The following is a 27,761-nucleotide window of genomic DNA, read 5'->3' as shown; positions in this document are numbered from 1 at the left end:
CACGACGCCCCGCGGGGGCTGCCCAGGGCCCCGCCCGCGCTGAGAGGGGACGAGGCTGGGCGACGTGGAGCCCCCCGGGCGGGGAGGCGGCGGGGGGTGGGGAGGGCGCACGCGATAGGGCGGAGTGGGGGCGGCGCAGAGGCCGCCAAGCTGGGGGGCTCTTCGGGAGGGCGCGGCAGCGGGCAGGAGGGCGTGTCTCCAGCCCGAGGGGACCCTCCCGAGGCGCGGCGCGGGACTCCCCGATGGTGGTGCCGCGGCTCCGGGAGAGCTCAGGGTCTCGCCTTCGCCGTCGCCGCCGTCGCCGCCGCCGCGGGCGCCGCCGCCGCCGCCGCCGCCGCCGCCGCCGCCGCCGCCGCCGCCGCCGCCGCCGCCGCCCGAACCCGCGCCGAGCGTGCGCCTCGCCCTCCTCCCGCGCCCGCTCTGCTCTAGGATGCTGCGGCAGGTTCTGCACAGGGGCTTGAGGACGTGTTTCTCCCGGCTTGGCCACTTCATTGCCAGTCACCCTGTCTTCTTCGCCTCGGCGCCGGTGCTCATCTCCATCCTGCTCGGCGCCAGCTTCAGCCGCTACCAGGTCGAGGAGAGCGTGGAGCACCTGCTGGCGCCCCAACACAGCCTGGCCAAGATCGAGCGCAACCTCGTCAACAGCCTCTTCCCGGTCAACCGCTCCAAGCACCGTCTCTACTCGGACCTGCAGACCCCCGGGCGCTACGGCCGGGTCATCGTCACCTCCTTCCAAAAAGCCAACATGCTGGACCAGCACCACACCGACCTGATCTTAAAGGTGAGAGGGGGGCGGGTGCGGGCAGACTCCGCCAGCGCCGCGGCGGCGGTCGGGCTGGCTCTGCGCTGGGGTCCCGGCTGAGAGCGCCACCTCTCCTAGCCCAGGCGGCTGCCGCAGGGGCTCTCCTGCACCGCGCGCCCCAGGGCGGCCGCCTGGAGCCTCCCAGCCTCCTGGGCAGGGAGCGTCGGGGTCCGGGTCCAGCCCTGCCCACGTCGCCTCTGCCGCCACCCGCAACTGCTGCAACAGTTGGGGCGGCGACGGCCACGGTGCTGTGGTCGGTGCGCTTGTTTTGGTCGCAGTGGGCTTGGGGGCAGGGAGGCTTTGGGGTAACTGGGCCAGGAAGGAGCAGAAGGAGAGAAGACATTCTGTAAAGTCCTACTACTTGAGAACAAAATACTATGCTTGGAGGGGATTCCGAGATACCCGTCTCTGTCCTCAATTTTGTTTCTCCCTTTTTCTGCACCCCCCGCCCCCGAGTGTTTGGGGAAGGGTTGTTGGTGGGAGAGGTTGGGAAAGGGCAAAAGAATGTGAGGCGGGATGGTGAGGAAAATGCCTCCCACCAGCCTAGAAAGAAATGTGGTCTCTGGCGAGGACAGGGGGCTGCCCTGCTGCTGTCTTCTCCGGAGCGAGGTAGCCATCTCTATCTTCTAGGGTATGAAATTATGTTTGTAATTCGCAGTTACTTCGTCTTTCATAGTAGCTCCTCAAGAAATGCCAAAACTTTGGGAAAAGAGGGAGCCGATCAATCCACTTTTATTTGGGTGCATCTGAGCATGGGGTTGAGGGGCAAAGCCAGAAGGGTGAGAACAGAAGTCGGACTGTGTGGCCCCCAGAAGAGCACGGGAAACGGAGCAGCTGGTTAGAGGGTGACACTCGCAGAAACCGGTTTTGCCATCAGCTTGAGGTGGGAATTTGGCGTGGAAAGTGAGGTTAATGGTGGTAACTTTCAGGAAGTTCCTAAGAAAAGCAGAGGAGTGAGGACTACAGATGGAAAAGTAGAGACCTCAGGCGAGAAAAGGGAAAATAGGTGAGAATGTTCCATCTGAATCCCTGATGGGGATTGTGGGGCTTGTTTACTTAAGGTTCTCCTTTGGGGAGGGCAGACAAGAACCAGTCCCAGCTGGGACTCTGGTGCAGAGGGATGGAAGGTGATGGTTTTGTGTGAGTCTCTAGTCCAGATCTGGTACTAGAAACCGGTTAGATTTCTAGTCTACTTATCCCAAGGGGAGTCTGCCGGGAAACCTGGGGAGCTCTTTCCTCTTATTTTCCTCTACAGGTAACAGTTTATCCCTAGAGACGAGCCAATTTTCATCTATTATTTCCCTCCTTCTGTTTGTTGACATGTTATCAATCAGCAATTAGTAATGAGGGGAAGCTGACTAGGGGCTCAGTGGAATTAGAATCTTCCCACTCAGTGGCTCACAGATCACACATTTACTCGTCATAGAGCCTTAATAACATTAATCCTGAGATGTTTGTTTTTCTCATGATTAGACTTCCAGCATCATTGGTTTTTTTCTTCAATACTTTAGTGACTATATTGTGACACACAGATAAATACTGCTTCAAAAGCTTTCCCAAGAAAACATGTAGTAGATTCATCATGGGCGTAAGGAAACTATAATTTAACCAGTTCTGACAGTTGGAAATGCCCCATGTTTTGATTGATGATCTACTAAATGATATTTCTCTTTTTGTGTTTTTTTCAAGGTGATGTTTCCATTGGCTTATTTCCCCCCCTCACAAACTGTGACAGGCAGTTACCATTTACATTCACTCTCAAGGTTAATGAGACATCAACAAGCACATCAGATCTCTTTCAACTGGATTATTTCTTCCCTATTTGATTTTGATCAGTTCAGGACAGAAAACAGTACAATAAGAGAAGGCTGAAATTGGAGAGAGGGAGGCTTGGCTTTGCCTCCATGTCTAAAGGGCAACTTTAAAGGACAATGGTCAAGTCAGTGGATTGTTTTAAGAAGTGGGAGGGTTTTTCATCTTCTCGGTGTCTGAATAAAATCCAAACCAAGCCTAATAGTGGTCCGAACTCATTTCTAGCTGATGACTCTCTGGTTAAATGAGTGAATACAGCTTATAAAAACCCAGACTTATGAAACCAAGGGAAATCTCTTCAATTTTAAATTATATATTCAATGTTTTCTTTCTGCATCCAGCCCTTATTTTTGATAGGTATGGAGCCAGGGGACGGGAAAAATGGACCTTCAGTAGTCATGGTAATATAAAGTGTGGGAGTGAGCACTTATTTTTTTAATTTTGTTTTTCCATTTAGAGACATAATGACTTGTCCTTTACAAAAGGTGTCAGGAGTGAAAAAATCACTGCTGTTGTCATTACTAGTGTTATTCTGATACCTTGTTACTGGCATCAAGGATAGCATTGACAGTGAGCACGGTACACACCACTGAACAGTCCCTGCCTGTTTAATGGCATCGTATTTGAAATGAAGTGAAGTGGACAAAGCATAAGGAGGGTCTGAGGCTTTTTCAGACCCCAGTACAAAACAGAGGAAGTGACTTGTAGGGTTGTGTAGGGTGTTGCTTCAAGCATGAAGAGTAGACCCATTCTCTCCTCTTAATGTTTTGGGATTGTACCTGTTCAGTGAAGGCGGAGATCCTTCTTGGGATATTGGTCCTGCTATTTGCTGACAAAAAAAATCGACTGGGAGGGAGTGATGAGAGAAAACGAAAAGCCCGGTTGACATTTTTAAATGTAATTGAGAGTATTACAGAAAAATATCTGTATTTGAAAATCCAGCTGATCTGGTTTGGAGGAGCTTTCTCGAATTTGCGCAAGTGATATGATTATCATACTCTGACACTGTAGCGTAGAAGTTGACCCCACACTGAGAGGCAAGACTCTTCCCAGCATTGGTTTACCTGGAAGGCTACAGGGCAAAGATGTAATATTAGGCAGAGGTGGGTAGGACCTGGTGGTGCTGATAAGGGCTCAAGCATTAATTTCTGAACCTCTTTAAATAAATGCTGCTCTTCAAACAACTTCCTTTTCCTAGAAAATTAAATCTAGCTGATTAGATCTTTTAACAGAAAATCCATGATGTTCATCTCAAAGCAAATTTAAAAGTAGGGCCTCACTAGCTTTTATAGATACGTTTCTTTGCGATCACCGAAAATGAAGTGTAAGTAGGTCCCTTTGATAATTGATCCAGGCTGTTAACAAAACAATACTCGATATTCCAGAATCATCCATGTAAAGTGAAGAATCAGTACAGCCTAGTACTTATGATAATGACGTCATCTTTATAAGCCTTTACAGGTTATAAACATACAGTATGTTTAAATACAGTAAACTAGGAAAAAGGCTATATCCCATTTTACATATGAGAAAACTACTCGTTAGAAGTTAACTGACTTGACCATGGGAAAAAGACAAGGCTAGAACCAGAACCGGACTGGATCCAGGGTTTTGGACTCCAAGCCTAGTGTTCTTTTCACCATAGTTTACTTTCGTATGAGACGCTACCTGAATGATTTAAAATGTACATTTTTGTTATCCAAATGAAGTACAGTTGACCAAAGTTTTATATCCCACCCCATACAGTTGTAATGGTAATTGGATCATAAGGATATTTTCTTGATTGATTCTGTCTAGTGTTATTAAAATCCACATACAGAAACTCCAAATGCCCAAAGTAAAGCATAACATATATGTAATTAATAATATACAAGGATAGAAAAATATTTTATTAGAAAAAAATCTCTGGATGATTGAATGTGGCAGCTTCCTGATTGAGTGCTGCTCATTGGCAGGGTTCAGGTGGATTGAACTTTAGTGCCTTACACAGTCCCCAGCACATAGTAGCTACTCAATAAATACTTGTTGAATAGACCCTCCCTAGTTTACTCAGACATCTATGTGATAAGTTAAGGAAAATTCCATAAAAATGAATTTGAAATGTATTTGTATAGTGAGATTTTTATTTTTCCAACTTTACAGACAGTTTCTAGAATTCTTTGTTTGCAAGATATCATTCTTCCCTCCTTGATAACCTCTGTAGTCACATCAAAGCATATTTCAGTTTTAAAATTGAGTAGGGGCATTTCCTTTGTACAAAGTCCTCATCTTCAGAGGAAACTCATAGGATGCTTTATTCCAAACCACGGGAAGGACGCATCCTCACTTAGCAAACATTCTTCCATTTACTAGGAGATCTCATTTCGTTCAAATATCAAGTTTCTGTTTTAATTAAACCCTTTATGTTTAAACACACTAAACAGAATTAAGTTGCAAACAAGATTAATAAAACTAACTTGAAGTTACTTACTTCAGGCTTTCCAAGAAGGGCAGCATAACTGCTAGCTCAGGGTCACAAAGCCTGAGTAGCTTGATCAAGATGACGGCTTTTCCATATACTGTCTCAGTGCTTTTAATCATTATGGGAATCCCCATCATTTCTTTCTCTACTGTCTAAGGATCAGCAAATTTCAGCCTATTTTTGAACTTAGATTGAGTTTTTACAGTTTTAAAGGATTATAAACACAACAAAATAAAAACCAAGAAGACCATATAGCAGAGACTGTTCGTGGCTCACAAAGCCTGAAAGATTTGTTATCCTTTATGTTAAAAGTTCCTATGTTGTATTCTAAAACTTCATTACTAGAGCACTTTCAAGAAGTTAGTACTGTTAACCCGTAAGGCAATAGTTCCCAACCGGGGCTGACTGTGCACCCACCCAGTGGATATCTGGCAATGTCTGGAGACATTTTTGGATGTCATAACTTGGGGAAGAAGCATGTGCTACTGGCATCTAGTGGGTAGAGGCCAGGTTTGCTGCTAAACATCCTGTGATGTACAGCATGGCCTCCACAACAAAAAATTGTCTATCCCCAAATGTTAATAGTGCCAAAGTGGAGAAACTCTGCGTTGCACGTTTGTTTTTTAAAGATTCTTTTTGGCTATATTGATTATATAAAATGAAAAGATGCCAAAGAGAAGTTCGTAGAACTCTGGGGACAAATATTATGACCTCTGAGGTGATGCTCTCTCGGGCAATTGAGCAGAGACCAGATTTTCCAGTATAATCTTCCCCAAAATGCAGTTATCTTGCTCTCTTCGGTAGCTCTGTCCCTTCAGGTCTAAATCTCACCTGCTGTAGAGGAGCCCAAGAAACCGAACGCAGTATAACTGCCTGAATGACAAAGTGGCTGAACTGACAGTGGCCTTTGAGACTTGTCAATTACTAGAGTGCCCATTATTGGCATGCCTTAAGCATCAATCGGTAGCAGTTGCCCACTGAGGCCGGGCTTCTTCTGACAGTGTGTAAGACCCCACTGTGAGCAGCGACCTGAGAAGGAGGCAGGAGGCAGTGCTTTGTTGCCTATTCCAGCCTCTCTGCTTTTTCGAGTATAAAATGACAATAGAAGAGCTTGCATCTAAGAAACACGGAATCAAAGAACCTTGGGTTTAGAAGGCACATTAAAGGTCATCTCCACAGAGGCTGATGCTAGAATCTTCTCTTAGCATCTCAGGGTGCTTTGTCTAGTGACAGATGCTATGAAGCCTTGGGCAGTCCAGTCCCTTCTGGTGAGTTATCCAAGTGGCAGATACTCTTAGAAAAGCCTGAGCCTGGATCTGAAAGGCAGCATTTGTGCATTTGCTGGGTCAGTCAGTTCACTTTTACACTTTATGTTTGCCCTAGGGGAAAATTAAGGAGAGACTGAGATCGGTTTTCATTCTCCTTTCATTTCATAGGTAGTGTATCCAAATAATCTAAGCACAATCTCATCCTAGGATTGTCTGACTTTTAAGTATGTTTCATTTGTGTGATTAGTATGTCAAATGTCCACTTGTCTCATTTAGATTTGGGGAACAATCTTTTAATTCTCCATTCAGGTACACATTTGAGACAAACTTTGGTTAAACTGAAATTTAAATAAAAACCCATAGTGGGAGAGGAAGCCCACCTCTGTAATGACTCATAGCATTTTGAAAGATACCATATTAGAGTTAGGGAAGGATGATTATTTTTTAAATGACCACGAAAACTGAGCCCCTTAGGATTCACCAGACCTATAAACCTCACAGAACTGTCAAGCATTGAACTGGTGACTCCTTATAAGTATGAGAAGGAGAAGTAAGCTAACAGAAGTGATTTGTTTTCTACCTGAGTGGTTGCAGTCCCTTGGCACAAGACCTAGGGAAATGTGAGATGCTGGTGAGCTGATCAATTCTGACTTTGTGGGATGTGCCATCTGGTACCTGATTTGGGGGCTCAGTGTGAGCCCCAAGTGATACTTGAGATAAGCTTAAAGCAGACCTTTGAAGTCACCTGCTTCATAGCACATCACAGCAAGCAGGCCTGTCTGCAGCACTGCCTGTGTCTCCACCACATACCCGGAAGGCCACAGAACTACCGAGGAATCCTGCCAGACTGATTTAATGACCAGCAGGGGAGGTGAGTAATCTCTAACCTTTAAAAGACAAGAAAAGAAAAAAAGAGGAAATCAACACCAGTTGTTATTTCTTACGGGAAGCCCTGAATAATTTGTTATGCGTGGAACTTCTGAATTCATATTTTGAACAAAAGGAGGCAGTGAAGAAACAGAAAAAGCTATTTTTATCTTCTTGCTCTCTAAGAAATCCTCTTGAGAATTTTGTTTCTGCTATTTTGAAAGATCCCCATTGTTAGGTCTTCCACTTTAACTTTAATTCATAGGCCTCAAGTACAGTTAAGATGATTTATTTAAAGTGCAGTCGGTTATCTTGGGAGGTGATATCAGAAAAGGCTGATAGGGGAGTGGGGAAGTAAAACAGTAAGTAGCAGGAAGCCAATCAAGAGAATATTATTAAGCTACTGTGGGCAACTGGGGCTCAGTCTCACTGGGGAACTCTGGGAGACACTGTAGAATATGTGTTGGCGAAATCTCAATTGTGGGTAGAGAAGCTGAATATTTTTTCCCCAACTCTAGCCATCATTGGTTGATTGAGCTGCATTTAGGAACATTACATTTCTGGCATTTTCATATGTTGTATTTCTCTCTATAATTTTTTTAAAAAAGAATTGGGCACAGAGCTATTGGTGTTTGTAGCAAGCAACCTTAGCATGGAGAGGTGAGTATGAGCTGAGACTATATGGGTAGGACCCTGAGAGCATCTGCCCTAAGGGTCTTATATTCCTCTGGAGTTACACTGCTAGAGATTTAGGGCCTAGGTTTCTAGGGAATGGATATTCATTCCTTTACTCAACAAGATGGCTATGACCGTGTCTCCATGAAGCTTGCAGATAAGAATGATCTAGCATAGCTATTTAGTTATTCTTCAGTTTGACAAGTGAAAATAGATGCTGGTAAAGATGATTCCAAACAGGGCCTAGACACCAACAGAATGTGTGGTTTTAGATGCCAAACCTCCACATTTGAGAGGCATATATTCAGCCGTTCTAACCCTTATGAATACAGAAGTCTGCAGGCCCCCATCTTCACACACGTACTTTTGTTGTTCTCCCTAGAAGTGTCCCCCACCACTCTTTAAGGACCAGTTCACATGCCTCCTACTTGATGAGGCTTTCTCAGATTCATGGCTTCTTCTCTCCCTTAAATCTATTGGGCTTTCATTCTTATCTACATTCTTTAATGCATAGCTGTAGACTCTTACATAATTTGCTGTATTGTCATGTGATAGTTTCTCTTAAGCAAGATAATGAACTCTTCAGGGGCAGGAACAATGTCTGACGCTGCAAAATCCCTCCAAGAGCTTAGCATAATGTGGAGTGTGCAGCAGGTGCTTAATAAATTGTGACTTGTTGATGGTTTGTAAGATGGAAAATGTGCTCTCCCTCCCTATTGACTTATTTTGGTCAAATATAAATTTGCCTGGTAGCATGACCATGTAATTTCTTTTGCTCTACATTCATTTTTCATCCTTGACAAATCTTGGTTGCAAACTTGTTGATAAGCAATAAGCATCCATTCTGTTTCCAGATCTGCTGCCATTTATGTAAGGAGAAATTCTTAGAAAACCAAGTATCTGACAACCTTCTCTAGTCCAAGCACAGTTTGGGAGGGTATAAACTTGACCTCAGTCCCCATTCAGTAGTCCAGTTCCATGTGGGAAGGTGGAATCCTCTGCGGTTCCCAGTGAGCACCCTGGAAATCAAGTCCCTACACTACACATTCCCTTATTTACTTGAAGAAAGTCTCAAAACATTTGCCACACCCATACTCAAATGTAAATAGGAAACACACTTTAAAAAAAAAAATCAAGGACAAGTGGTTTTCCTGACCATAGCACCAGTGTTCAAGAGATCACCTTTCTGATGTTGCTCAGTCCCACTCTTCTTAAAAGTTGACCCAGAGTAACAGAAAGTATTGTTCTAAAAGACAAACTTAAAAAAAAAAAAGATACTGGTACAAAATCAGCATATTTCTGTGAGTTTAATGAAAACACTGGAACTGCTAATTTTTCAGCATTGAAGATAGAAATTCCTTTGCCCATTCTTCCATGAGGCTCTCCTGCTTTCACTAATACCATGACTTTGTCAATTCTTTCTAATTTTCTCAAGAAAAAAAAATGCATCTCTGCTATAAAGCCATCATTATAAATGCTCAAAAACACTTTGTGATATTTGTGTGAGGTTTGAGTTTTTGGATTTTGTTTTTGTTCTTGTGGTATAGGCAAGTAGTCACACTGAGTAAAGTTTGTTTGATTGTTCTCAGACTTTTTAACGTGCACACACATCACCTAGCCATCTTGCTAAAATACAGACTGATTCAGAGGGCCTGCAGGTCTGCATTTCTAACAAGAACTCAGATGATGCTGATGCTACAGACCAGCAGAACACACTTTTAGTAGCAAGGCTCAAATTTAACTGTTGTGAACAGCAAACTGGATTTAGAATCAGGAAAGCCAACAAGCTCAAGTCCCAGTTCTCCTAAGTATGTCTCTTTGGGCAAGTCACCTAACCTCCCTGAGAAACAGGTCTCTTATTTGCACTGGGTGTAATAGCATCTCCTTCACCCACTTAAGGTAAAGATAGAATGAGATAAAGCATGTGAAAGCACTATGTAACCATAGCCTTCTGTAAGGTGTGTTATCATTATTAGTATTTACTTTGAAAATGACTGCTATTTCCTCATATGTGCCAGCTCTTTCAAAGCCATTATTGCCAGTTGAGTAAATACACATGTAGCCATTTTTTTTCTTTGATCCAACAGGCAATAATGGGTGCTTAATCTACATTCAATACTCATATTGCCAATTTGTTGGTCTTTAATGACTCCATCTGAGTCATTACAGACAATTGGATTCATCCTGCTGCTGAGCATGCAGTTCCTCTTCCCACAGAAAGTTCTTAGGCAGGCAGAGCTGCGGACGGGGATGGGTGCATTGCATTCCAGCACACCACCATGGTTTCTCTGGGCTCAGAACCTCCTCTTCATGCTTGATGAGGCTTTGCACACAAAAGAAGCCTTCACTTCCTGCCCAAGGAAGTGCCTTTTGAATTCTGCCAGGTGTGGTGGCTCATACCTCTTAATCCCAGCACTTTGGGAGGCTGAGGCAGGTGGATCAGGAGGTTAGGAGTTCAAGACCAGCCTGGCCAAGATGGTGAAACCCCGTCTCTACTAAAAATACAAATATTAGCCATTCGTGGTGGTGAGTGCCTGTAATTCCAGCTACTGGGGAGGCTGAAGCAGAGAATTGCTTGAACCTGGGAGTTAGAGGCTGCAGTGAGCCAAGATCGTGCCACTGCACTCCAGCCTGGGCGACAGAGCGAGACTCTGTCTCAAAAAAAAAAAAATAGTTCTGAGAGGCTGCAGGCTGTGGTTTCAGGGCTCTCTTCACCACATCTCACAGCACAGCATACCAAAGAGGGATTCTCCAGTAATTTAGGTGAGAACATTGATCATTCTCCTCTCTCACTGAATTTACAGGACTACAGTGTTTCCCTGGGAAATCTTGTCCACATAAGTAGATCTGCAAGCACTTCACAGGGAAGAGTGTCATTAGAATTGCTAGAGATCAGGAGCACCAGGCAAAGTGATAATTGTAAAGCCCTTTGAAACTGGAATGTTGCAAAATCTTGCTGACTGTGAATTTTGATCATTTAGTTCAGTGTGCTTCCCCACCTACCCCTTTATAAAATTTCTTTTTATAGGATCCTAAAATAAATCCATAATTATTCAGGCTCCACATCAAAGCCACCAAAGATTCTTCTGCCTATCTGGTTCTCTATCTCTAATCTCTTCAAACAAAATTAACCTCTGTGTAAGTGAGGGTTAGCAGTACTTCTCAAACTTTGTGCTTCTAAATTCCCTGGGAATTTCAACATGCAGATTCTGATTCAGTAGGTCTGAGGCAGTAGCCCTGACATTCTGCACTTCTAACAAGCACTCAGGGGTGTTGATGCTACTAGTCTACAGACCACACTCTGAGTAGAGCAGTGGATTAGTGGGTCTAAGGAACCATGCTGAACCTTTGGATATCCTGACTACTCAGTTCCATTTAATTGCCTCTATAAGCTAAAGCAGTGACTCTCCAACTTGAGTGGACAGCCCTTGGAGAACTTGTTCAAAATAGATTGTGGTCTCTACCCCACAGAATTTCTGAGTCTGTAGGTATGGGGTGGAGCCTGAGAATTTGCATTTCTTTTTTTCTTTTTTTCTTTTCTTTTTTTTTGTGAGACAGAGTTTCGCTCGTTACCCAGGCTGGAGTGCAATGGCGCGATCTCAGCTCACTGCAACCTCCAACTCCTGGATTCAAGCAATTCTCCTGCCTCAGCCTTCTGAGTAGCTGGGATTACAGGCACATGCCACATGCCACCGCACCTGGCTAATTTTTTGTAATTTTTAGTAGAGACAGGGTTTCACCATCTTGGCCAGAATTTGCATTTCTAACAGGTTCCCAAGGTGATGCTGTTCTTACTGGTCCAGGGACCACACTTTCAGAACCACTGCTATAAAGTATCCTAAAAAATAGCTACCAGGACTATTTCCAAAAATGCAGTCTCTCTTTCTGGAATCTGACCAACAAGATACAAGCAGGATGAAAAAGTTGTTTGTTCAGCACTTAATTCTGAGTGATGCTATAATAGCTATTCTACTAAGGGTATTACATAAATCTGAATATTTGAAGTTTGCACTGTAAGGCAAGCATGGTGAACAGAAGGCCATACTCCACTGCCTGTCTCCTGGCGTTGGAGTTCAGGAGAAAGGGGCTGAGTAGAGGAAAGGACACCCTGAGATGGAGGAAGAGAGATACACTCCCCCACCCCAATACACACACACACCATGGATGTTGTTGCTACCATCTCCACATATGGGATTGCGAAAGCTTCCTTTCTTCCAAAGACTCTGCATACAGGGTCATCTGCCATTTGCCTTTTCAGGAACTTCCTTTAAAGCAAACCAGAAGGTACAGCAGGCACAAATAGGAGCTACATGCTGCATTTCTGAGATAGGGCCCCAGTACTGTGGTTGTGTTAAAGAAAAACTTACTCAAAACCCTTGTTAAAGAATGCTAAGGCAGAGTTTATTCAGCAGCAGCCACTGAGATAGTATAGGGACTACTTCAGCGGGGTTTTGCAGTAGAGGAGAGATCCGACCCACTCTGAATACAACAGGAAGAGTGGGAATTTATAGCCAAGGAGCAAGATGGGGTGAGTGGATAGAAAATTATTAAGAGGAAACATCGGGGGAAGGGGCAGATTCTGGCAAAACCAATCTGACAGGATTCTTGCTGAAAGCTGGCCAGAATGATCAGGTATCTTGTGAGAGATGGTCAGAGATGAAGAATTTGGAAAGATATCTAGAATGATCAAATACAAAGGGTGGGGGGATTCTGGTTAAATGGATTGAGCAGAAGTCTTGCTAAAATTGGATGATGTAAAGGCAGAAAAGGAAATCTGAATGCCAAGGGTTCGTTGAGAAGAAGGTACACAGAGCCTGACCAGAGTTTGGTAAAGGAGAGTCATTGTCAGTTGTCAGAGGTGAGGTGTCCACAGGGAGAGCCCTGGCAGCTAGTGTTCACTGTCGATTACTGTTTGATGTCAAGTGCTGTCAGAGGTGAGAGTTGCAACCAAAATTCAGTGGGTACCAGTTTTGGCAGAGTGGGAAAAGCATTGCTTTAGACCCCAAAGTTTTATGTTTGAGGTTGTGAACTATTAATGTGTCCTTGATCAAGTCATTTAACCTCTCTGGTCGGGGGGGTCTCAATTTCTTCATCTATAAAATGGAATTGGCAACATTATCATCCAGTCTTCTCCATTAACACATGCTTACTCGCCAGGGGAATGGACTTGCCAAAGCACAATTCTGAAACTTTATTCTAGGTTCTTTTCCACTTCAGCCCCCTTCAGCATTCCTGCCTTACCTAAGAGTTGGTGGAGGGAGAGTCAACAGGGGTCAGGGATTCAAAGAAATCAATTTGGAGCACTACAGCCAGGGAAAGGAAGAAAAGACAGGAAAAAACTATACCACCAGAGAAATACTTGTGAAGGTCACAAGTCTACTACAAGACTGAGATTTCACTGAAAGATTATATAGCAATTTCCCCTTACCACACTTTACTACCACATCAACAGAGTTCCAGTTTAATAATAGTGGATTACAGCTGAAAGAGCAAAAAGACACAGATCCTCTCTGAGGAGAAGTATGTGGGGAAGTCCAACATCAACAGAAGAAATAAAAACAAGGACAGTAAAGGAAATTAAAGCTTCTGGTACTTATAGCTACAACAAACATTAAATATATTCTGACTCTTGGATTAACATAAATCTTCCCTGTAAAGGCCTCTTAGTTCCTATTAACTGATAAAACATGTCTAGCCTTGAAGAAAAAATTATAAGGCATGCCAAAAGAAAAATAATATAGTCTGAAGAAACAAGGGAAACATCAAAACCAGACTCAGATATGGGAATTTAAATTCAATACCAGACAGGGAATTTAAAGTAACTATGATGGCCAGCCAAGGTGGCTCATGCCTATAATCCTGGCACTCTGGGAAGCTGAGATAGAAAGATAGCTTGAGGCCAGGAGTTCATAACCAGCCTGGGCAACAGAGCAAGACCCTGTCTCTACAAAAAAAATTTTAAAATATTAACAGGGCATGGTGGTGCATGCCTGTAGTCCTAGCTTCTTGGGAAGCTGAGACAAGAGGGTCATTTGAGCCCAGGAGTTCAAGGCTGCAGTGAGCTTTGATCATGCCACTATATTCCAGTCTGGGTAATAGAGTGAGATACTGTCTCTAAACAAATAAATAAATAAATAAACAATGATTAATATGTTAAGGGCTTTAGTGGAAAACATAGACATCAAAACCACATGGATAATATGAGCAGAGAAATGGAAACTCTCAGGATGAATCAAAAGGAAATGCTAGAGATAAACACTGTAACAGAAATGAAGGAAGGTTTTGATGAACTCATCAGTAGACTTAACTGCCAAGGAAAGAATCAGTGAGCTTGCATATAGGGCAACAGAAACATCACAAACTGAAACACAAAGAGTTAAAAGAGAAAAAAAATTGGAACATCTAAAAATTGTGAGACAATATTATCAAAATGTATGATATACACAATTGGAATTCCAGAAGGAGAAGAATGAAGCAGGAGACATATTTGAAGTAATAGTGGCCAAAAACTTTCCAAAATTAAAGACACCAAACCACAGATCCAGGTAGCTCAAAGAATACCAAGACAGATAAGTACTCATAAAACCACACTTAGGTGTATCATAATCAAACTACAGAAAACCAAAAACAAAGAGGAAATCTTGAAAGAAGGCAGGGTTGGGGGAATACCTTATATAGAGAGGAACAAGGATAAGAATTACATTAGAGTTATCAGGGAAAAAATCTCGAGAAGAAGATGAAGAGAAATGAACAGTTGAAAGGAAAAAAAAAAAAACCCTAAAATTCAATAGCCAGTGAAATTACGGTTCAAAGTGAAGGAGATATAAAGACTTTCTCAGACAGAAACTGAGTGAATTCATTGCCAGAAACTGAGTGAATTCATTGACCTGTCCTGCAAGTGTTAAAAGAAGTTGTTCAAGAAAAAGGAAAATTATATAGGTCAGAAACTCAGATCTATATAAAGAAGAGTATTAGAGAAGGAATAAATGAAGCTAAACTATTTTTATTTGTCTTACTCTTAACTGATCTGAAACGTAACTTCATTTAAATCCGTAATAGTGACAACATATTGGATGATCATAACATGGATAAATGAAATGAATGGCAGCCATGTCACAAGGCATGTGAGGGAGGAATTGGGAATACCCTGTTATAACTGCACCACAGCAGTATTGTTTAAAGGTGAACTTAAATTAGGTATAAATGTATATTGTAAGTGCTGGGGCAACCACTAAAATTTTTTTAAAGAAGTAAAATTTATATACTAACAGAGGAGATAAAATGCTCAATTAAAACCAGAGAAGGCAGAAAAAAAGGAGATAAAAAAATAAGAACAAATGCAAAAAAAAAAAAGAACAGTTACAACCATGGTAGATATTAACCTAATTATATCAAAATCACTTTAAGTGTGAGTGGTATAAATGTACCAAGTAAAAGATGGTGACTGTCAGAGTGGATAATGAAAAAAATAAGACCTAACTCTATATTTTCTGTAAGAAACCCACTCTAAATATAAAAAGTCATACATTTAAAAGTAAAGAGATGGAGAAAGATATACCATGCTAACACTGCTAACCAAGAGAAAGCTAGAGTAGCTATGTTCATTTCAGATGAAGGTAACATCAGAACAAGAAAAATTATCAGGAATAAAGAGGGGTTATTACCTAAAGGGATCAATTCTCCAAGAAGATACAACAATCCTAAATATGTATGTACCTAACAATGGAGCATCAAAATACATGAGGCAAGAACTTACAGAACTGAAAGGAGAAACAGACAAATCCACTATTATAGTTGGAGACTTCAGCATTCCTCTGTCAGTAATTGATAAAAACAACAGGCAAAAAATAATTAAGGCTATAGATGACCAGGACAGAGTAAGGAACAACGTATCTATTACTCTGGGAAGATTCATGATCCAACTCTAATAAGGGTACCTCTTACAGAAGTGTAGGGGTCAAACTGCAGAAGCAAGACACTAGAGATAGGGAAATGCCTTTTGTGCACCCAGAGAGCTGTTGTAAGTCTGCAAGCAAGAGTCTTGAAATAGAATAGCTGCAGAAAGAGTTGATCAGACCACCATTTTTTAAAATGTGTTCTGGGAAGGCTCCCTTTAGTGCTGTTTAAAAAAAAAAAAAGAGCTCTGTAGCCAAGTAACTTTGGCAAACAATAGATATAGTACCCTTATATCAGATCCTCACATTGCATGCACGTTATCATATTCAAGGCTCTAGAAAGTTCCTATGTAAAGAAACCTATTTAACTCTGTCCAGTTTGGCATTTCTCAAATCTATTTGATATGAATATTTTTTACTTTTTTGGTGGTACCTATCAACATCCCAAGAAACTAATGTGCTTCAGAACATACACTAAAAATACCAGCCCAAAGATTGGGAGATAGAATTAATAAGAGTTGAAGATCATTGGAGCTGGGAATAATCAAAGGGAAAAGGGTGACATTGGCTTAGAAGTTTCCCAGCTGGGTGAGTAGAAAGAGGATGATGCTGTGTTAACCATTACAGGAAACAGGTGGAAGAACAAATTTGGAGAAGAGGATTCAGCTGTTGTATACATGGCAGTTGAAATACTCCCATGGCATTTATTTGCAAATCTTCAGGAGGCAGATGGAAATTAAGATCTGGAGTTTGAAGGAGAGGTGAAGTGTTGATGTGAACTGGAGATTGGTCAGTGTAAAGGTGACAAGTCAAACAATGGAGGTGGAATTCATTGCCTGTGAAGAATATATTCTGATATGACAAGATCAGAAGTGCCAAGGACAGTCTTTAGTAACATCAAATTTACAAATAGGCAAAGGTAGAGAAGTCAGATAGAAGGACACTGAGAAAGCTAGGTCGAAAGGTAGGAGGAGAGGAAAGAGTTGAGTCATGTAATTCATTATGGCAGAAAGAAAGGGTTTCAGTCAAACTACAAATATTTACTGAGTACCTTTGTTTGCCGGGCATATAGTAGAGAATGCAGCAGTGAAGAAACCATGCTCATGCCTTAATGGATCCTACTGGATTCCCATGAAAATATGGATTCCATTTTCATGGGAATCCAATAAGCTCTGTCTACTTTTCCTATCCTGATTCAAATGGAATACCAGTATGACAACTCCTATGATTTGACATGAATGGGAAACCAAGTGCCATCTTCAAAATATCAGGTCTTAAATCTGGAGGAGGAAGCCAACATCCTTTTGGAGCCATGAATATTGTCCAAATTCTATCTGTTGCTCAGATTTGAATTTTTGTGAAATCATTAGACAGTATGGCTCAGCAGACCCCTATAGGTAATGCTGCTGTATCCTCAGTTGACTCATTCACTCAGTTCACACAAAAGATGTTGAAAACTTATACAGTTTTGCTTCATCATTTGCTATCTCTCAGGCCCAGATGACACCAAGCCCATATGAAATGTTCATTCTGGAAAATGTGGTTCTGAAATGGTATGAAAACTGTGCTAGTTCTGACTGTCACAGAACCCTCTCTTTTGGAAAACAAATTTGAATAAAATATTTTTTAACGGATTCTGAAATTTGTCATGTTTTGAAGATAACTGACTCCATTTAAAAGTATGAAGTCAAAGGATCATGAAACCTAGGTTTAAAAACTGCTTAGTGACTGAAGCTTAATTAAAATGTTTATTAAAAATTAAAAACATAGAAAAATGAAAAAAATGCTTAACCATCTCAAGACATTTTTAAGTACTCTATTGACTTTTATTATTGACTTAACTGTGTGCCTCTGCTCAGAGTTTAAGGAAATAAAGATTAAAAAGTAGCCATCGAATTTATCTTCTTGGAAGTCACTGTTGAGTTTTGGTTGAGTGCTAGAATAGAATCTAGACTGTAGTGGTTTGAGAAGTGAGTGGGAGGTGAGGAAATAAAGTTAGCAAGCACAAATCACTCTTTGAGGTATAGCTGGAGACATCAAATGTAAAGGGTTTATTAAAGAAGGGGAGATGTGGTAGAAAGTGGAAAGGATGTGGGGTTAATTAGACCTTTTTTAAAATATGGGAGAGACACGAGCATATTTTTAAAGCCCATAGGAAAGAATTAGTAGAGTCCAAGGACATGGGAGAAGAAGGAATAAACTGTACTAGAAAGAAGGAAAAGAAAGACAAAACCCAGTGAATGCAATTGACCTTAAATAGAGGGAGAGCCATGGCCTTGATTTTCACAGGAGGGCAAGAAGGGGGTAGGTTTAGGTATTTACATGGTGGCAGCAAGCTGGTAATTCCCATCTGGCTTGGATTTTCTCTGGAAGATAGAAAACAAGGTCAGCAGCTGGAAATGAGTCTTGTCGAGTGTTAAAGATAAAACATTCTAATATCTGTGGGCTTGGCGACCAATTGACAAGGGAATGAGAAGAGACTAGGTACTAATGTGGAAGCGATCTCTTGTATAGAATCTGAGTATGAAAGCAAAGGCACAGTCTCTCCTTCCCTTTTATCTCAAGATGAGCAAAAGTATAGAGAAGAAATTGAAGTGGAAGTAAGTTGAGAGAGTTCACATAGGATATATTTAAATTTCAGAAAATGAATATGGATTATAAAGAAAGAATTATGAACTCCAAGAATTATTTGGCATTTGAATAACTCATCACAGGAGACTGGAATGACCTAAAATGGTTTAAATAGAGGTTGGGAAGGGGTGACCGCCAAGGATCACACAGCCTTCAAATTTCATCACATATCTCAGTGGTTCTCAACCCTGGCTACATATTAGAATCACCATAGTAACTCAAATATACCATACCCAGGCCTAAAACCCATAGATTCTCATTTCGTTGGTCTAAAAACAGTGGCCTACTCCAAATGTAGTCCACAGACCGGCAGCATCAGCAGCACTGGCAATCGCCTGGGACCCTGTTAGAACTGCACACTCTCAGGCTTCACCGAAACCTACTAAATCAGAATCTGCATTTTAACAAGATCCTTAGTTTATTTCTATTAATCTTAAAGTCTGAGAAGTGCTGGACTAAAGCATGGTCTAAAGTGGGGCCCAAACTTGGGTACTTATTTGAAGCTCCCCCAGGAAATTCTAACATGCAGTTAGAGTTGGGAACTGCTGCTAGATAGAAAAAGAGATCATTTTGAAACTGTACTATGCTCATGTGATAAAATCTCACTGTATTCTACATACACACAAAAAAATAATGCATGCAAAAACTGGTGAAATCCAAATAAGGCCTGTCACATTGTATCAAAGGCAGTTTTGTGGTTTTGATAATTTACTATGGTAATGAAATATATTAGGGGAAGCTGAGTAAGGGATACCTGGGAACTCTGAACTGTATTTGCAACTTCTCATGGAAAAGTTTAAAAAGTTTAAAAAAAATTAAGCCAAGAGAGAGCCTGCCTAAGATGAAGAGCAGCTGTTTTCCATCATCATCTAAGATGTACACAGGCTCCACCATGTATTTGTAGGGGAGCCATTAAAGGATTTAAAGCAGAGGAAAGACAGATTTAGATTTGTGTTTTAGAAAAATAAGTCTGGTGGCATATGAGGGATAGACTGAAAGCAAAAAAAGCTAAGTTAGGAAGCTATTTCTGCCATCCAAATAGATTATAAGGGCTAGAACCAAATCAGGAGCAATGGAAATGGAGCAGAAGAGGATGGATTTGAGAGATTTGGGAGGCAAAATCAGCAAGATTTGATGAATGATGCAAGGGTTCTCAGTCTTAGCTGTGTGTTATCGTCTCCTGGGAAGCTTGTTAAAATACAGATACCTAAACCCTTGCCAAGAGATTCTGATTTAATGGGTGGGCCCAGGTATCTGAGTTTGTAAGTTTCCTGAGGTGGTCCAAATTGTCAGGGTTTAGAGGGGCTATATCAGAGACTTGGGCTGGGGAAGTGGAAAGTGCTGAGCAAGCCTCATAGGTTTTGTTTGTTTGTTTGAGACAGAGTCTCGCTCTGTCACCCAGGCTGCAGTGCAGTGGCACAATCTCAGCTCACTGCAACCTCCGCCTCCCGGGCTCAAGCAATTCTCCTACCTCAGCCTCCCTAGTAAGTGGGATTACAGGTGTGCACCACCACGCCCGGCTAATTTTTGTATTTTTAGTAGAGACAGGGTTTCACCATCTTGGCCAGGCAGGTCTCGAACTCCTGACCTCAAGTGAGCCTCCTACTTTGGCCTCCCAAAGTGCTGGGATTACAGGCATGAACCACCATGCCTGGAGCCTCATAGGTTTTTAATCAAGTATTCCAGGGACCAGCATGGATGAGAAGTTAGCAAAGGTACAGTCCAGAAAAATTAGAGAGGTAGCCCTTCCTCTTCTATTTGTTTTATGTTGAGAAAAATCACAAAACTTTGAGTTAACATGTGTAAAGCCATAATCCTTGCAACCTAGCTATCTTCCCATGGCCTGCCTAAACAAATATGTTTTAAAAAGAAAATAGTTCAGTTGCTTGTGCCATCTAAACATAACCTCAGCTCATTTTAAACACACACAAACACAAACACACAACTTTCTTGTCAATCCCAAAATTTGAAGTACATATATATATATATATAGAAATCATCAGAAAACTGGGCTAGAATAGCTTGGGAACAAGGTGAAATTCTTGTTTTTTTAACTGCTGCTAGCCATTCTGCATATTTCTGAAAGCCTGTCCGAAATTGTCTCCTAAAGTCCACCAAGATATTGTTCCCATCTTTCTCCAGGAAATCTTTCATTTTGTGTAGGTTTTCTTTTATTCATGTAAAGCTTTTTTTTTTTGGTGGAGGAGCCAGCCAATTGCTGCAACAGGTATGGAGTGTGGTCGCTCCAGCTCCCTGCCCCCTGGGGCAGCAGGCACAGCAAAGCTCCCGCAGCACTCACTTCTAATAGACCCCAAGATTCCAGGGAAAGTGTCCTGTGAGGATGCACCTTACTCTCAGATTCACAAGTTGAAAGCAGCCAATGGCTGACAGACTGTCTTTTACAGGGTGATTTGCCAAAGCCACCAGTCTCTGCCTGATCAAAACAGAGGTTTCCCTACTGAGAGTGGCTTGCCGCCTATCAAGCTCTCTCTCTATAAAATTGTGTGCAAAGCGCCAAGAAAATGTTTCCACCTCAAAATGGTCTGCTCTTTAGCATTTCACTTTTCCCTTTTAGGACGTTTTTGCTCCTTTTCAACTGAAAAAAGTTACAAAGCCCACTATCAGCCATTTTAATAATGCATAAGCACCTCACAATATGTAAGAAGCACATCACAGATTTTAACAATTATTTTAAGTGATTAATGTGAGATAGAAAACATTAAGGTGGCATTTCAGGGATACTGCTATGTTCGGGGTTCTTCTATTACATTGTGTCTCACCTTTCTATGAGCTACGTTATTTGCAATGTAAAAGAGTAACACTTAAGCTCATCCATTTCTTCAGTGAACCCAAACTTAGTTTGAGATCTGTAGGCTAGTTCAAACTGATTCTGGTAAAGCTACTTCAGCCTCGTTTAAAAGGAGAGAAGAAATGATAGACTGAGAATTTTTAAGCCTTGTTATTCTCATTCCAATGTGCTATCCTTTCTGCAAATGCATGCATTAATAGCTGCCTGTGTATTCCCTTGAGAGCTGGGCTGCAGAAGCGTTGCTATACTTTTCGGTTTGGTTTTGTTTTTAAACTGCCACGGTATGTTTACTTTTGCAAACATAAAAGTACATATACTTATTTTAACAACCATCCTTCCCTACATGTTCTGTTTCCTCTTGTTTCCTCGCTGTTCTGCTTGTTGTGCTTTTTTTCCAAGTCTTTCAGAATTAGCTAGTACTTTTGCTTCATCGTTTCTCAATATTTAACAAGGTTTCAGGACATGCAAGGGGAAGCTGTTTAATGCATGCTGGTGATGCCAAGGAGATTGTACAAGAGTATGTTGGCTTGTCCAGAATGTTTCTATCTTGAGTATTGTGTGCCTACTCTCCACATGCACTGCGCTGGGAGCGGGGATATAACAAAGAACAAGATTCAGTTCACTCCCTCAAAGAGCTGAAAGAAGATGCCATTATAATATTTCAAGTAATAAAACAGATGTGTATATACCCTGGGAACCAGGGAGGATCTAAACTGCATTTCTAGGGCAGGCTTCCTGGAGGAGGTTATGCCTAAGCTGAGCCCATCACTTCTCACAAGTCCAAATTCCTACAAGGGAGGGCAGTGGACTACAACTTAGCTGCTCACTATGCAGCCCTTTCTGAAACAGACCCAGTTTCTTATTAGTGCTGATTTGCACCAGCTTCTTCCCCAAAAGAGGACAGGGCTCTAAAAAGTGCCCTGTAGATCCCTTCCTGCCTCACATCAAATAAGTCACTGCAGAATATCACATCTGGTAAACCTTGCCATTGTACCTCCAACCGAGAAGTGCTGCTTCTCAAAAAGAATACCACCCTCACATCATGAGAGAGGCAGTTACTCTATGACAATAACACCACTAGACAGCCAGGACAAATATGGGATTTCCAGGCATTAAATTAAAACAATCATGTACTTGACAAATAGCAACTTTTGGGTGAAGGGGCCACCTACATTTTGTGATTGAGATGGGGAAATGTTTCTCAATGCACAGAAGAGTGCTGAACACCTGTGATGGACTTTTCTGCCAGGCATTTCATCTATGTTTTCTCATTCAGGAATCGACAACACTACAAGATAGTAATCCCATTTTGATGATCAGGAAGCTGATGCTCCAGAAGGGTGATTTGCTCAAGGTCATCAGGAAGTGACTAACTTAATTTGATATGAATACAAGTCTGTACGACTTCAGTGTCAGACTCTTTCTAGCATACCAGGCTGCCTCCGGAGCTCTTCTTTCTTCCAGTGTTTACAGTTTACCTCACTGGTCTCGAAGTTAGATATGCTCCCACAGATCAATAAGGAAAAGACAAAACAGCCTAATATCCACGGGGCAAAAGGCTTGATTAGGCACTTTGGAAAAGAGGATAGCCACAGGGCTAATGAGCAAGTGAAAAGGTGCTTAGTTTCAGTCATCATGGAAATGTTAATTAAAATCAAAATGAGATACTAGTACACGCCACCACCAGAATGGTAAAAATTAAAAAGACTGACAATACCAAGTGTTGCTGAGGATATGGGGTAACTGGAACTCTCATACATTGCTGCTGAGACTGTAAAATTGTATGATCACTTTGGGAAACTTAAACTAAATTTATGCCTACCCTGTGATCCCAAAATTCTACCCCTGAGTCTATATACCCAGTGATATGCTAGGGCTGGCTCCTACTGACTCCTGAAAGCTAATTAGGCACTTCTTTTCCTAACTCCCAGCCCCGTGGTAGCTGAAAATTAGCCATGGTAGGGTATTTACAAACTAAACCAGAGCGATTTTTGTTAGAGAATTGATTGTTCAACATTCATCAACACACCACTATATACACCTGAGAGAAGTGAGTGCATTTGTCTACCGAAGGCTATGTAAAAGAATGTCTATAGCAGTTTTACACATTAAAGAAAAAACAAACTGGACAGAACCCAAAAGGTCCACCAACAGGAGAATGGAAAAAGAAATTGTGGTATTTTCAAACAGTGGAATACTACACAGCAAAAATAAATAAAAACAACAGACTACTGATAAACACAACATGGATAAATCTCACAGGCCAGTTAAGTAGAAGATGGCAGACACAGGAGAGTGCATACTACATGATTCAACTTTTAGGAAGCTGAAGAACAAGCAAAACTAACTGAAGTTGATAGAGTCAGAATAGCTTTCCTCTGGGTATGGTATGGGTATTGACTGGGAAAGGACATGAGGGGGCCTTCTGGGTACTGTAAACATTCTATATCTTGATCTGAGCAATGTTTATGGGTATGTATACATAAAAATTCCTTAAATATGCACTTAAGATTTGCACACTGTACTGTATGTAAATTATACCTTAATTATGAAGAGTGTAGACACACACACACACACTCTCTCTCTCTCTATTCAGTGACCCTGTCAGTAAGGTGGAAAAGTTAGACTACCATTCCAGCAGTGCAGAACACCCAACAATGGTGAGTACCAAGAAGAAGAAAGGCAGCCTGAATCTTGGCAGACAAATCAGCCCAGTTTTACTGACATCCAACTCACTGCCATCATGGAGACTTTCAACACCTGTACTGGCAGCAATGCCAATGCATGGAGAATTTGTCTCCATCAGCACATACTCCCTAGGCACATCACTGCCTGGGAAGGAATCCAGTGAACACATCAGCTGTCTCTCCCACACACCTACTGCCATAACAGCAGAAATCCAGAAATGTAAAGATAGGGACTTTCATCCAACTTGGGCAACATTCCAGCATTTGCTGTCAACAGAGAACACTGAAGCCTGAGACCTTACCTGTTGAGACGATCCAGAAGGTTGCAAAGAGGCTTCTAACTATGTCTCTAAGCTTTTATTCCAAATAAAGTAAAAACCAAAGAAATGCCTGCTTCCTTTATCATCAGCAAGAAGAAAAATTAGAGATCATGCCATCTCACTGCTCTCCATTCCTGGCAGGATGCAGGTCTAAGCCCTTCTTGAAGAGTTATGGTGCCTTCCCATCACCAGTATACCCTACACCTAACATGTGATTAGCTTTAAGCCTTAATGAAAAGGTTGGACTGTATCCCAAATGAGGGTGAAGTACAGTTGACTGCTTCAGGCCATCTATACTTGTGAACTTGTCTGGGCCACTTGGAGAAATATTTATTGCATACCTACTGTGTTCATCATTATAAAAATTGTGCCTACCACCAAAAAATTGCATATGAAGAGAAGTTCACAAGATCCTAACTTTACTCCCTGAGGGTTGAGTGTTGTGTATTCAAATATGGTTGTGTGAAAATAAGACATTGGGGAGTTGGTTTTAGAATGGTTTAGTGTTTTGAGGACACTAGGAAACTCTAATTCCAGAGGCTATGAGCAATATTGGACATCGTTTTAGTTTGGGTTCCCCCAGAAGCGAATCCTGAAACAAGAAATCAAGTAAAGGCAGCTTACTTGGGAGGTATAGGGCAACCAGAAGGGAGCAGAGGAGAGAGAAAGAGGAAGGACCCTAAAAGGGCATGTAATTAAGCAGGCCATTTCTGTGGGCAACGAGAGCACAATCGCACTGGGGGAAGCTCTGGGAACCAGTTTAAAACACATTCACCCCAAAGTGATCCCACCCATGGGGAGGGAGCTGGGTATTTATAGGCCAAGTCCCATCTGTCATTGGTTGAGGGATGCTCCTAAGGAGTGTTAATTCCCCAGCACTTCTGGCCTGCCAAGCAGATGGTGAAGTGGGCTCTGTGACAAAGAAGTGTGGGTGCTGGCATTTGAAGTCAGGCAGGTGTGCTCTCAAGAGATAAGGGCTAGAGGATATGAGCAGGGTGCCAAGTGCATCTGCTGCAGAGGAACTTAAAGCAATTGGCCAGGAACTTCTGTGCTTGTATAGTCTATGACTGCACTTTAGAAGTGTACATACAGAAAAGTGAAAAGCCACACATCAGCTAAATCTACATATCTATAAATCTACAATTGATAGATAGCACATTAAGACCCAAACCTGGAAAATGCAGCCCAAATGTTTCCTCAGTACCATGGAGCTGAAAGTTGTCATCCAATTCTATTACCTGGCTTAATGCCTTGGCTAAGCTGTCCAGATCTATAAAAAAGTAAAAGAATAAACCTTCTGCCTCCTTCAAGCTAGTATGACACCCATGGTTCAGACCTTCATTTCATCAGTGAACTAGTAGTTGCATTAGTGTCTTATTTCGTCTGCCTGATTCCACTCTTCATCCTTTCCAATCTAGCTACCATACTGCACGCAGAGTGACCTTCCCAAGAAACACTTCTGATCATTTCATCCCCTGTCTAAAACCTTTGATTGGCTCACAATTGCCCACAGGACAAAGTCTGTCTTCCAAGTTCAACTAACAAGGCCTTGTGTGATTGGGACCTTCCCTGCCTCTCTGACTTTCCTCTCAGTTTTCCTACCAGCCTGAATTACTTCCATTTCCCTGATATTCTTTTTGTGCCTCTGAAATTTTGCCCATGCCTCAGCTTCCACCTGAAATACTCTCTCAACCAGTTCCACACCCTGAGCCAAACCTCTGCCCATAATTAACTCTTCCTCATTCTTGGGTCCTAATTTAGAAATCAGTTCCTCCTAGAAATCGTGCCTGATGTCTCCAAGGCCAGTGTGGGTGCCCTTCCCGTAATACTCTACACTTCTCTTGTCTTAGAACTCCACACAGATTTTGTTATTGCCTTGTTGCTTGTCTTCGTCTCCCACAGTTTGAATTTTCTGTGAGGGCAGAACCATGTTTGTCTTGTTCACATGGCTTGAGGTAAGATTCACTAATAGTTACTAATAAATTTAATTGAATGAATGAATGAGAAGATCCTCCCTCATCTGGCCCCTGTCTCCTTTCCACCTTTTATTCCATTGCACACTCATCACGGCTACACATATGCCCCTCATACACACACACACCCCTGCATCTCCCTCACATATGCACATATGCTAGACACCAACATACTAGACTCCCTGACCCCTTTAGCTAGTCCTATCATAGTACTGTAACACTCACTGCACTTCGTGGTTCGCTTGTGCTAACCAATTCTGAGAATCTGCCTGAAGTCCCTCCACTAAACTCTAAGTTACTTGAGGATAAAGTTGTGTCTTAATGTTCTTTATCTCTCCAGGGCTTACATAATGCCCAGCATGGTATAGACACTTAATATATGTTGAGTAAATGCATCATTGCTATAACTGGTGGTGAAGTGCAGAAGAGTTTATCAGCATGGCTTCTAATTCTCAACAAAGCAAAAAAGCTCTGGCCTCCCACCCGCCCAGTGTCTGAGACCCATTACAGACATCACATCTGTGAGCCTTAAAAATTTTCATTAGCCAAATTAGCAAGCCATTGTCAGCATTAAAGCAAGACAGAATCACCCAGAGTGACATCTTTGGACATGAAAGCAATCTTTGCTCCTGGCTGGGCAAACCACTTCCAGAAGCCATATGCCAGTGAGACAGCTTAGAAGAAGCTATCTGTCCATTTCAGTAGGGCTGGTGTGCTCAGGGAAGGTAGATGAAATTGAGTCCTATGGATGCACTCAACCTCTAAAGTAGCAAGTGAAACTGGGCTGCAGGATAACTGAATCCTGCAAAAACATCAGTCTTGACATGGAAGGAAGTTCCAATAGTGGGAGCATAGATGTGGTTGGAAGTGGTTACAAATAGAAGGAGTTTTTCCAAATTATTTTCCTGGAGATCTTTATGATGACAGGATAGTGTTACATGCAATATTCTAAGTTCGATCAGCAGCAATGGGCTGCAAACCAAAGCATTATTATCTCAGGTCTACTGTAAGGCATAAGCAGATGAAGTTACATCAGGGCTTACATCGTCTTAAACATCCAAATATAGGAAGAGTATACAACCTAGTTTCCTGTGATAGTCCCATTTTATGCCTATTGTTCCTGTGAAATTAACACTGCCCTCTTACCCTCCCAAAAGTGTTCCAGTTTGGATGATAAATTATATGGTCACATTACCCATCAACAGCATTAACAGGAGGAGCAGAATCTTCAGATAGACATGGCATTGGGTGGTAGGTACACAGAAGTTTTCATAATAGTTTTCAAAATAAAAAGAAATATAAAAAACAAATACACATGAAAAATTCAAACTACTGTATAATTAAGCATAGCACATAATTATTTCAGTCCCCAGTTGCCTACCTAAATTGTTTCTCTGCTCTTATTTTTTTATAGATTACAGTTTAACCATATCCATTTGTCTAATGAGACCAGCCATTTGTCTGTAGGATGCAAGCAACAGGACCAAATTCAATGTCATCTGTTTATTTAAGATGTAAATGATATGCATGTAGCACGATAGCCTTTGGGTACAAATGAAGT

The 27,761-nt window shown here is 41.8% G+C and overlaps 1 protein-coding gene across 1 annotated transcript in view; it reads left to right on the top strand.

Annotated features, from left to right (window-relative positions):
- Nucleotides 1–430: 430 nt before the first annotated feature.
- The window catches only part of PTCHD1 (patched domain containing 1), a 62,520-nt gene continuing 35,189 nt past the window's right edge, over nt 431–27,761 (top strand). Inside the window, exon 1 of the mRNA XM_012448834.2 lies at nt 431–781. Coding sequence (XP_012304257.1) covers nt 431–781 — 351 coding nt within the window. The remainder of the gene's footprint in view (nt 782–27,761) is intronic.

Source organism: Aotus nancymaae, unplaced genomic scaffold, assembly GCF_030222135.1.
Source record: "Aotus nancymaae isolate 86718 unplaced genomic scaffold, 86718_ANA_hifiasm-v0.15.2.pri h1tg000058l, whole genome shotgun sequence".
Lineage (NCBI taxonomy): Eukaryota > Metazoa > Chordata > Mammalia > Primates > Aotidae > Aotus > Aotus nancymaae.
The sequence above is the reverse complement of the archived record's forward strand: the minus strand, read 5'-3'. Positions and strand labels throughout refer to the sequence as shown.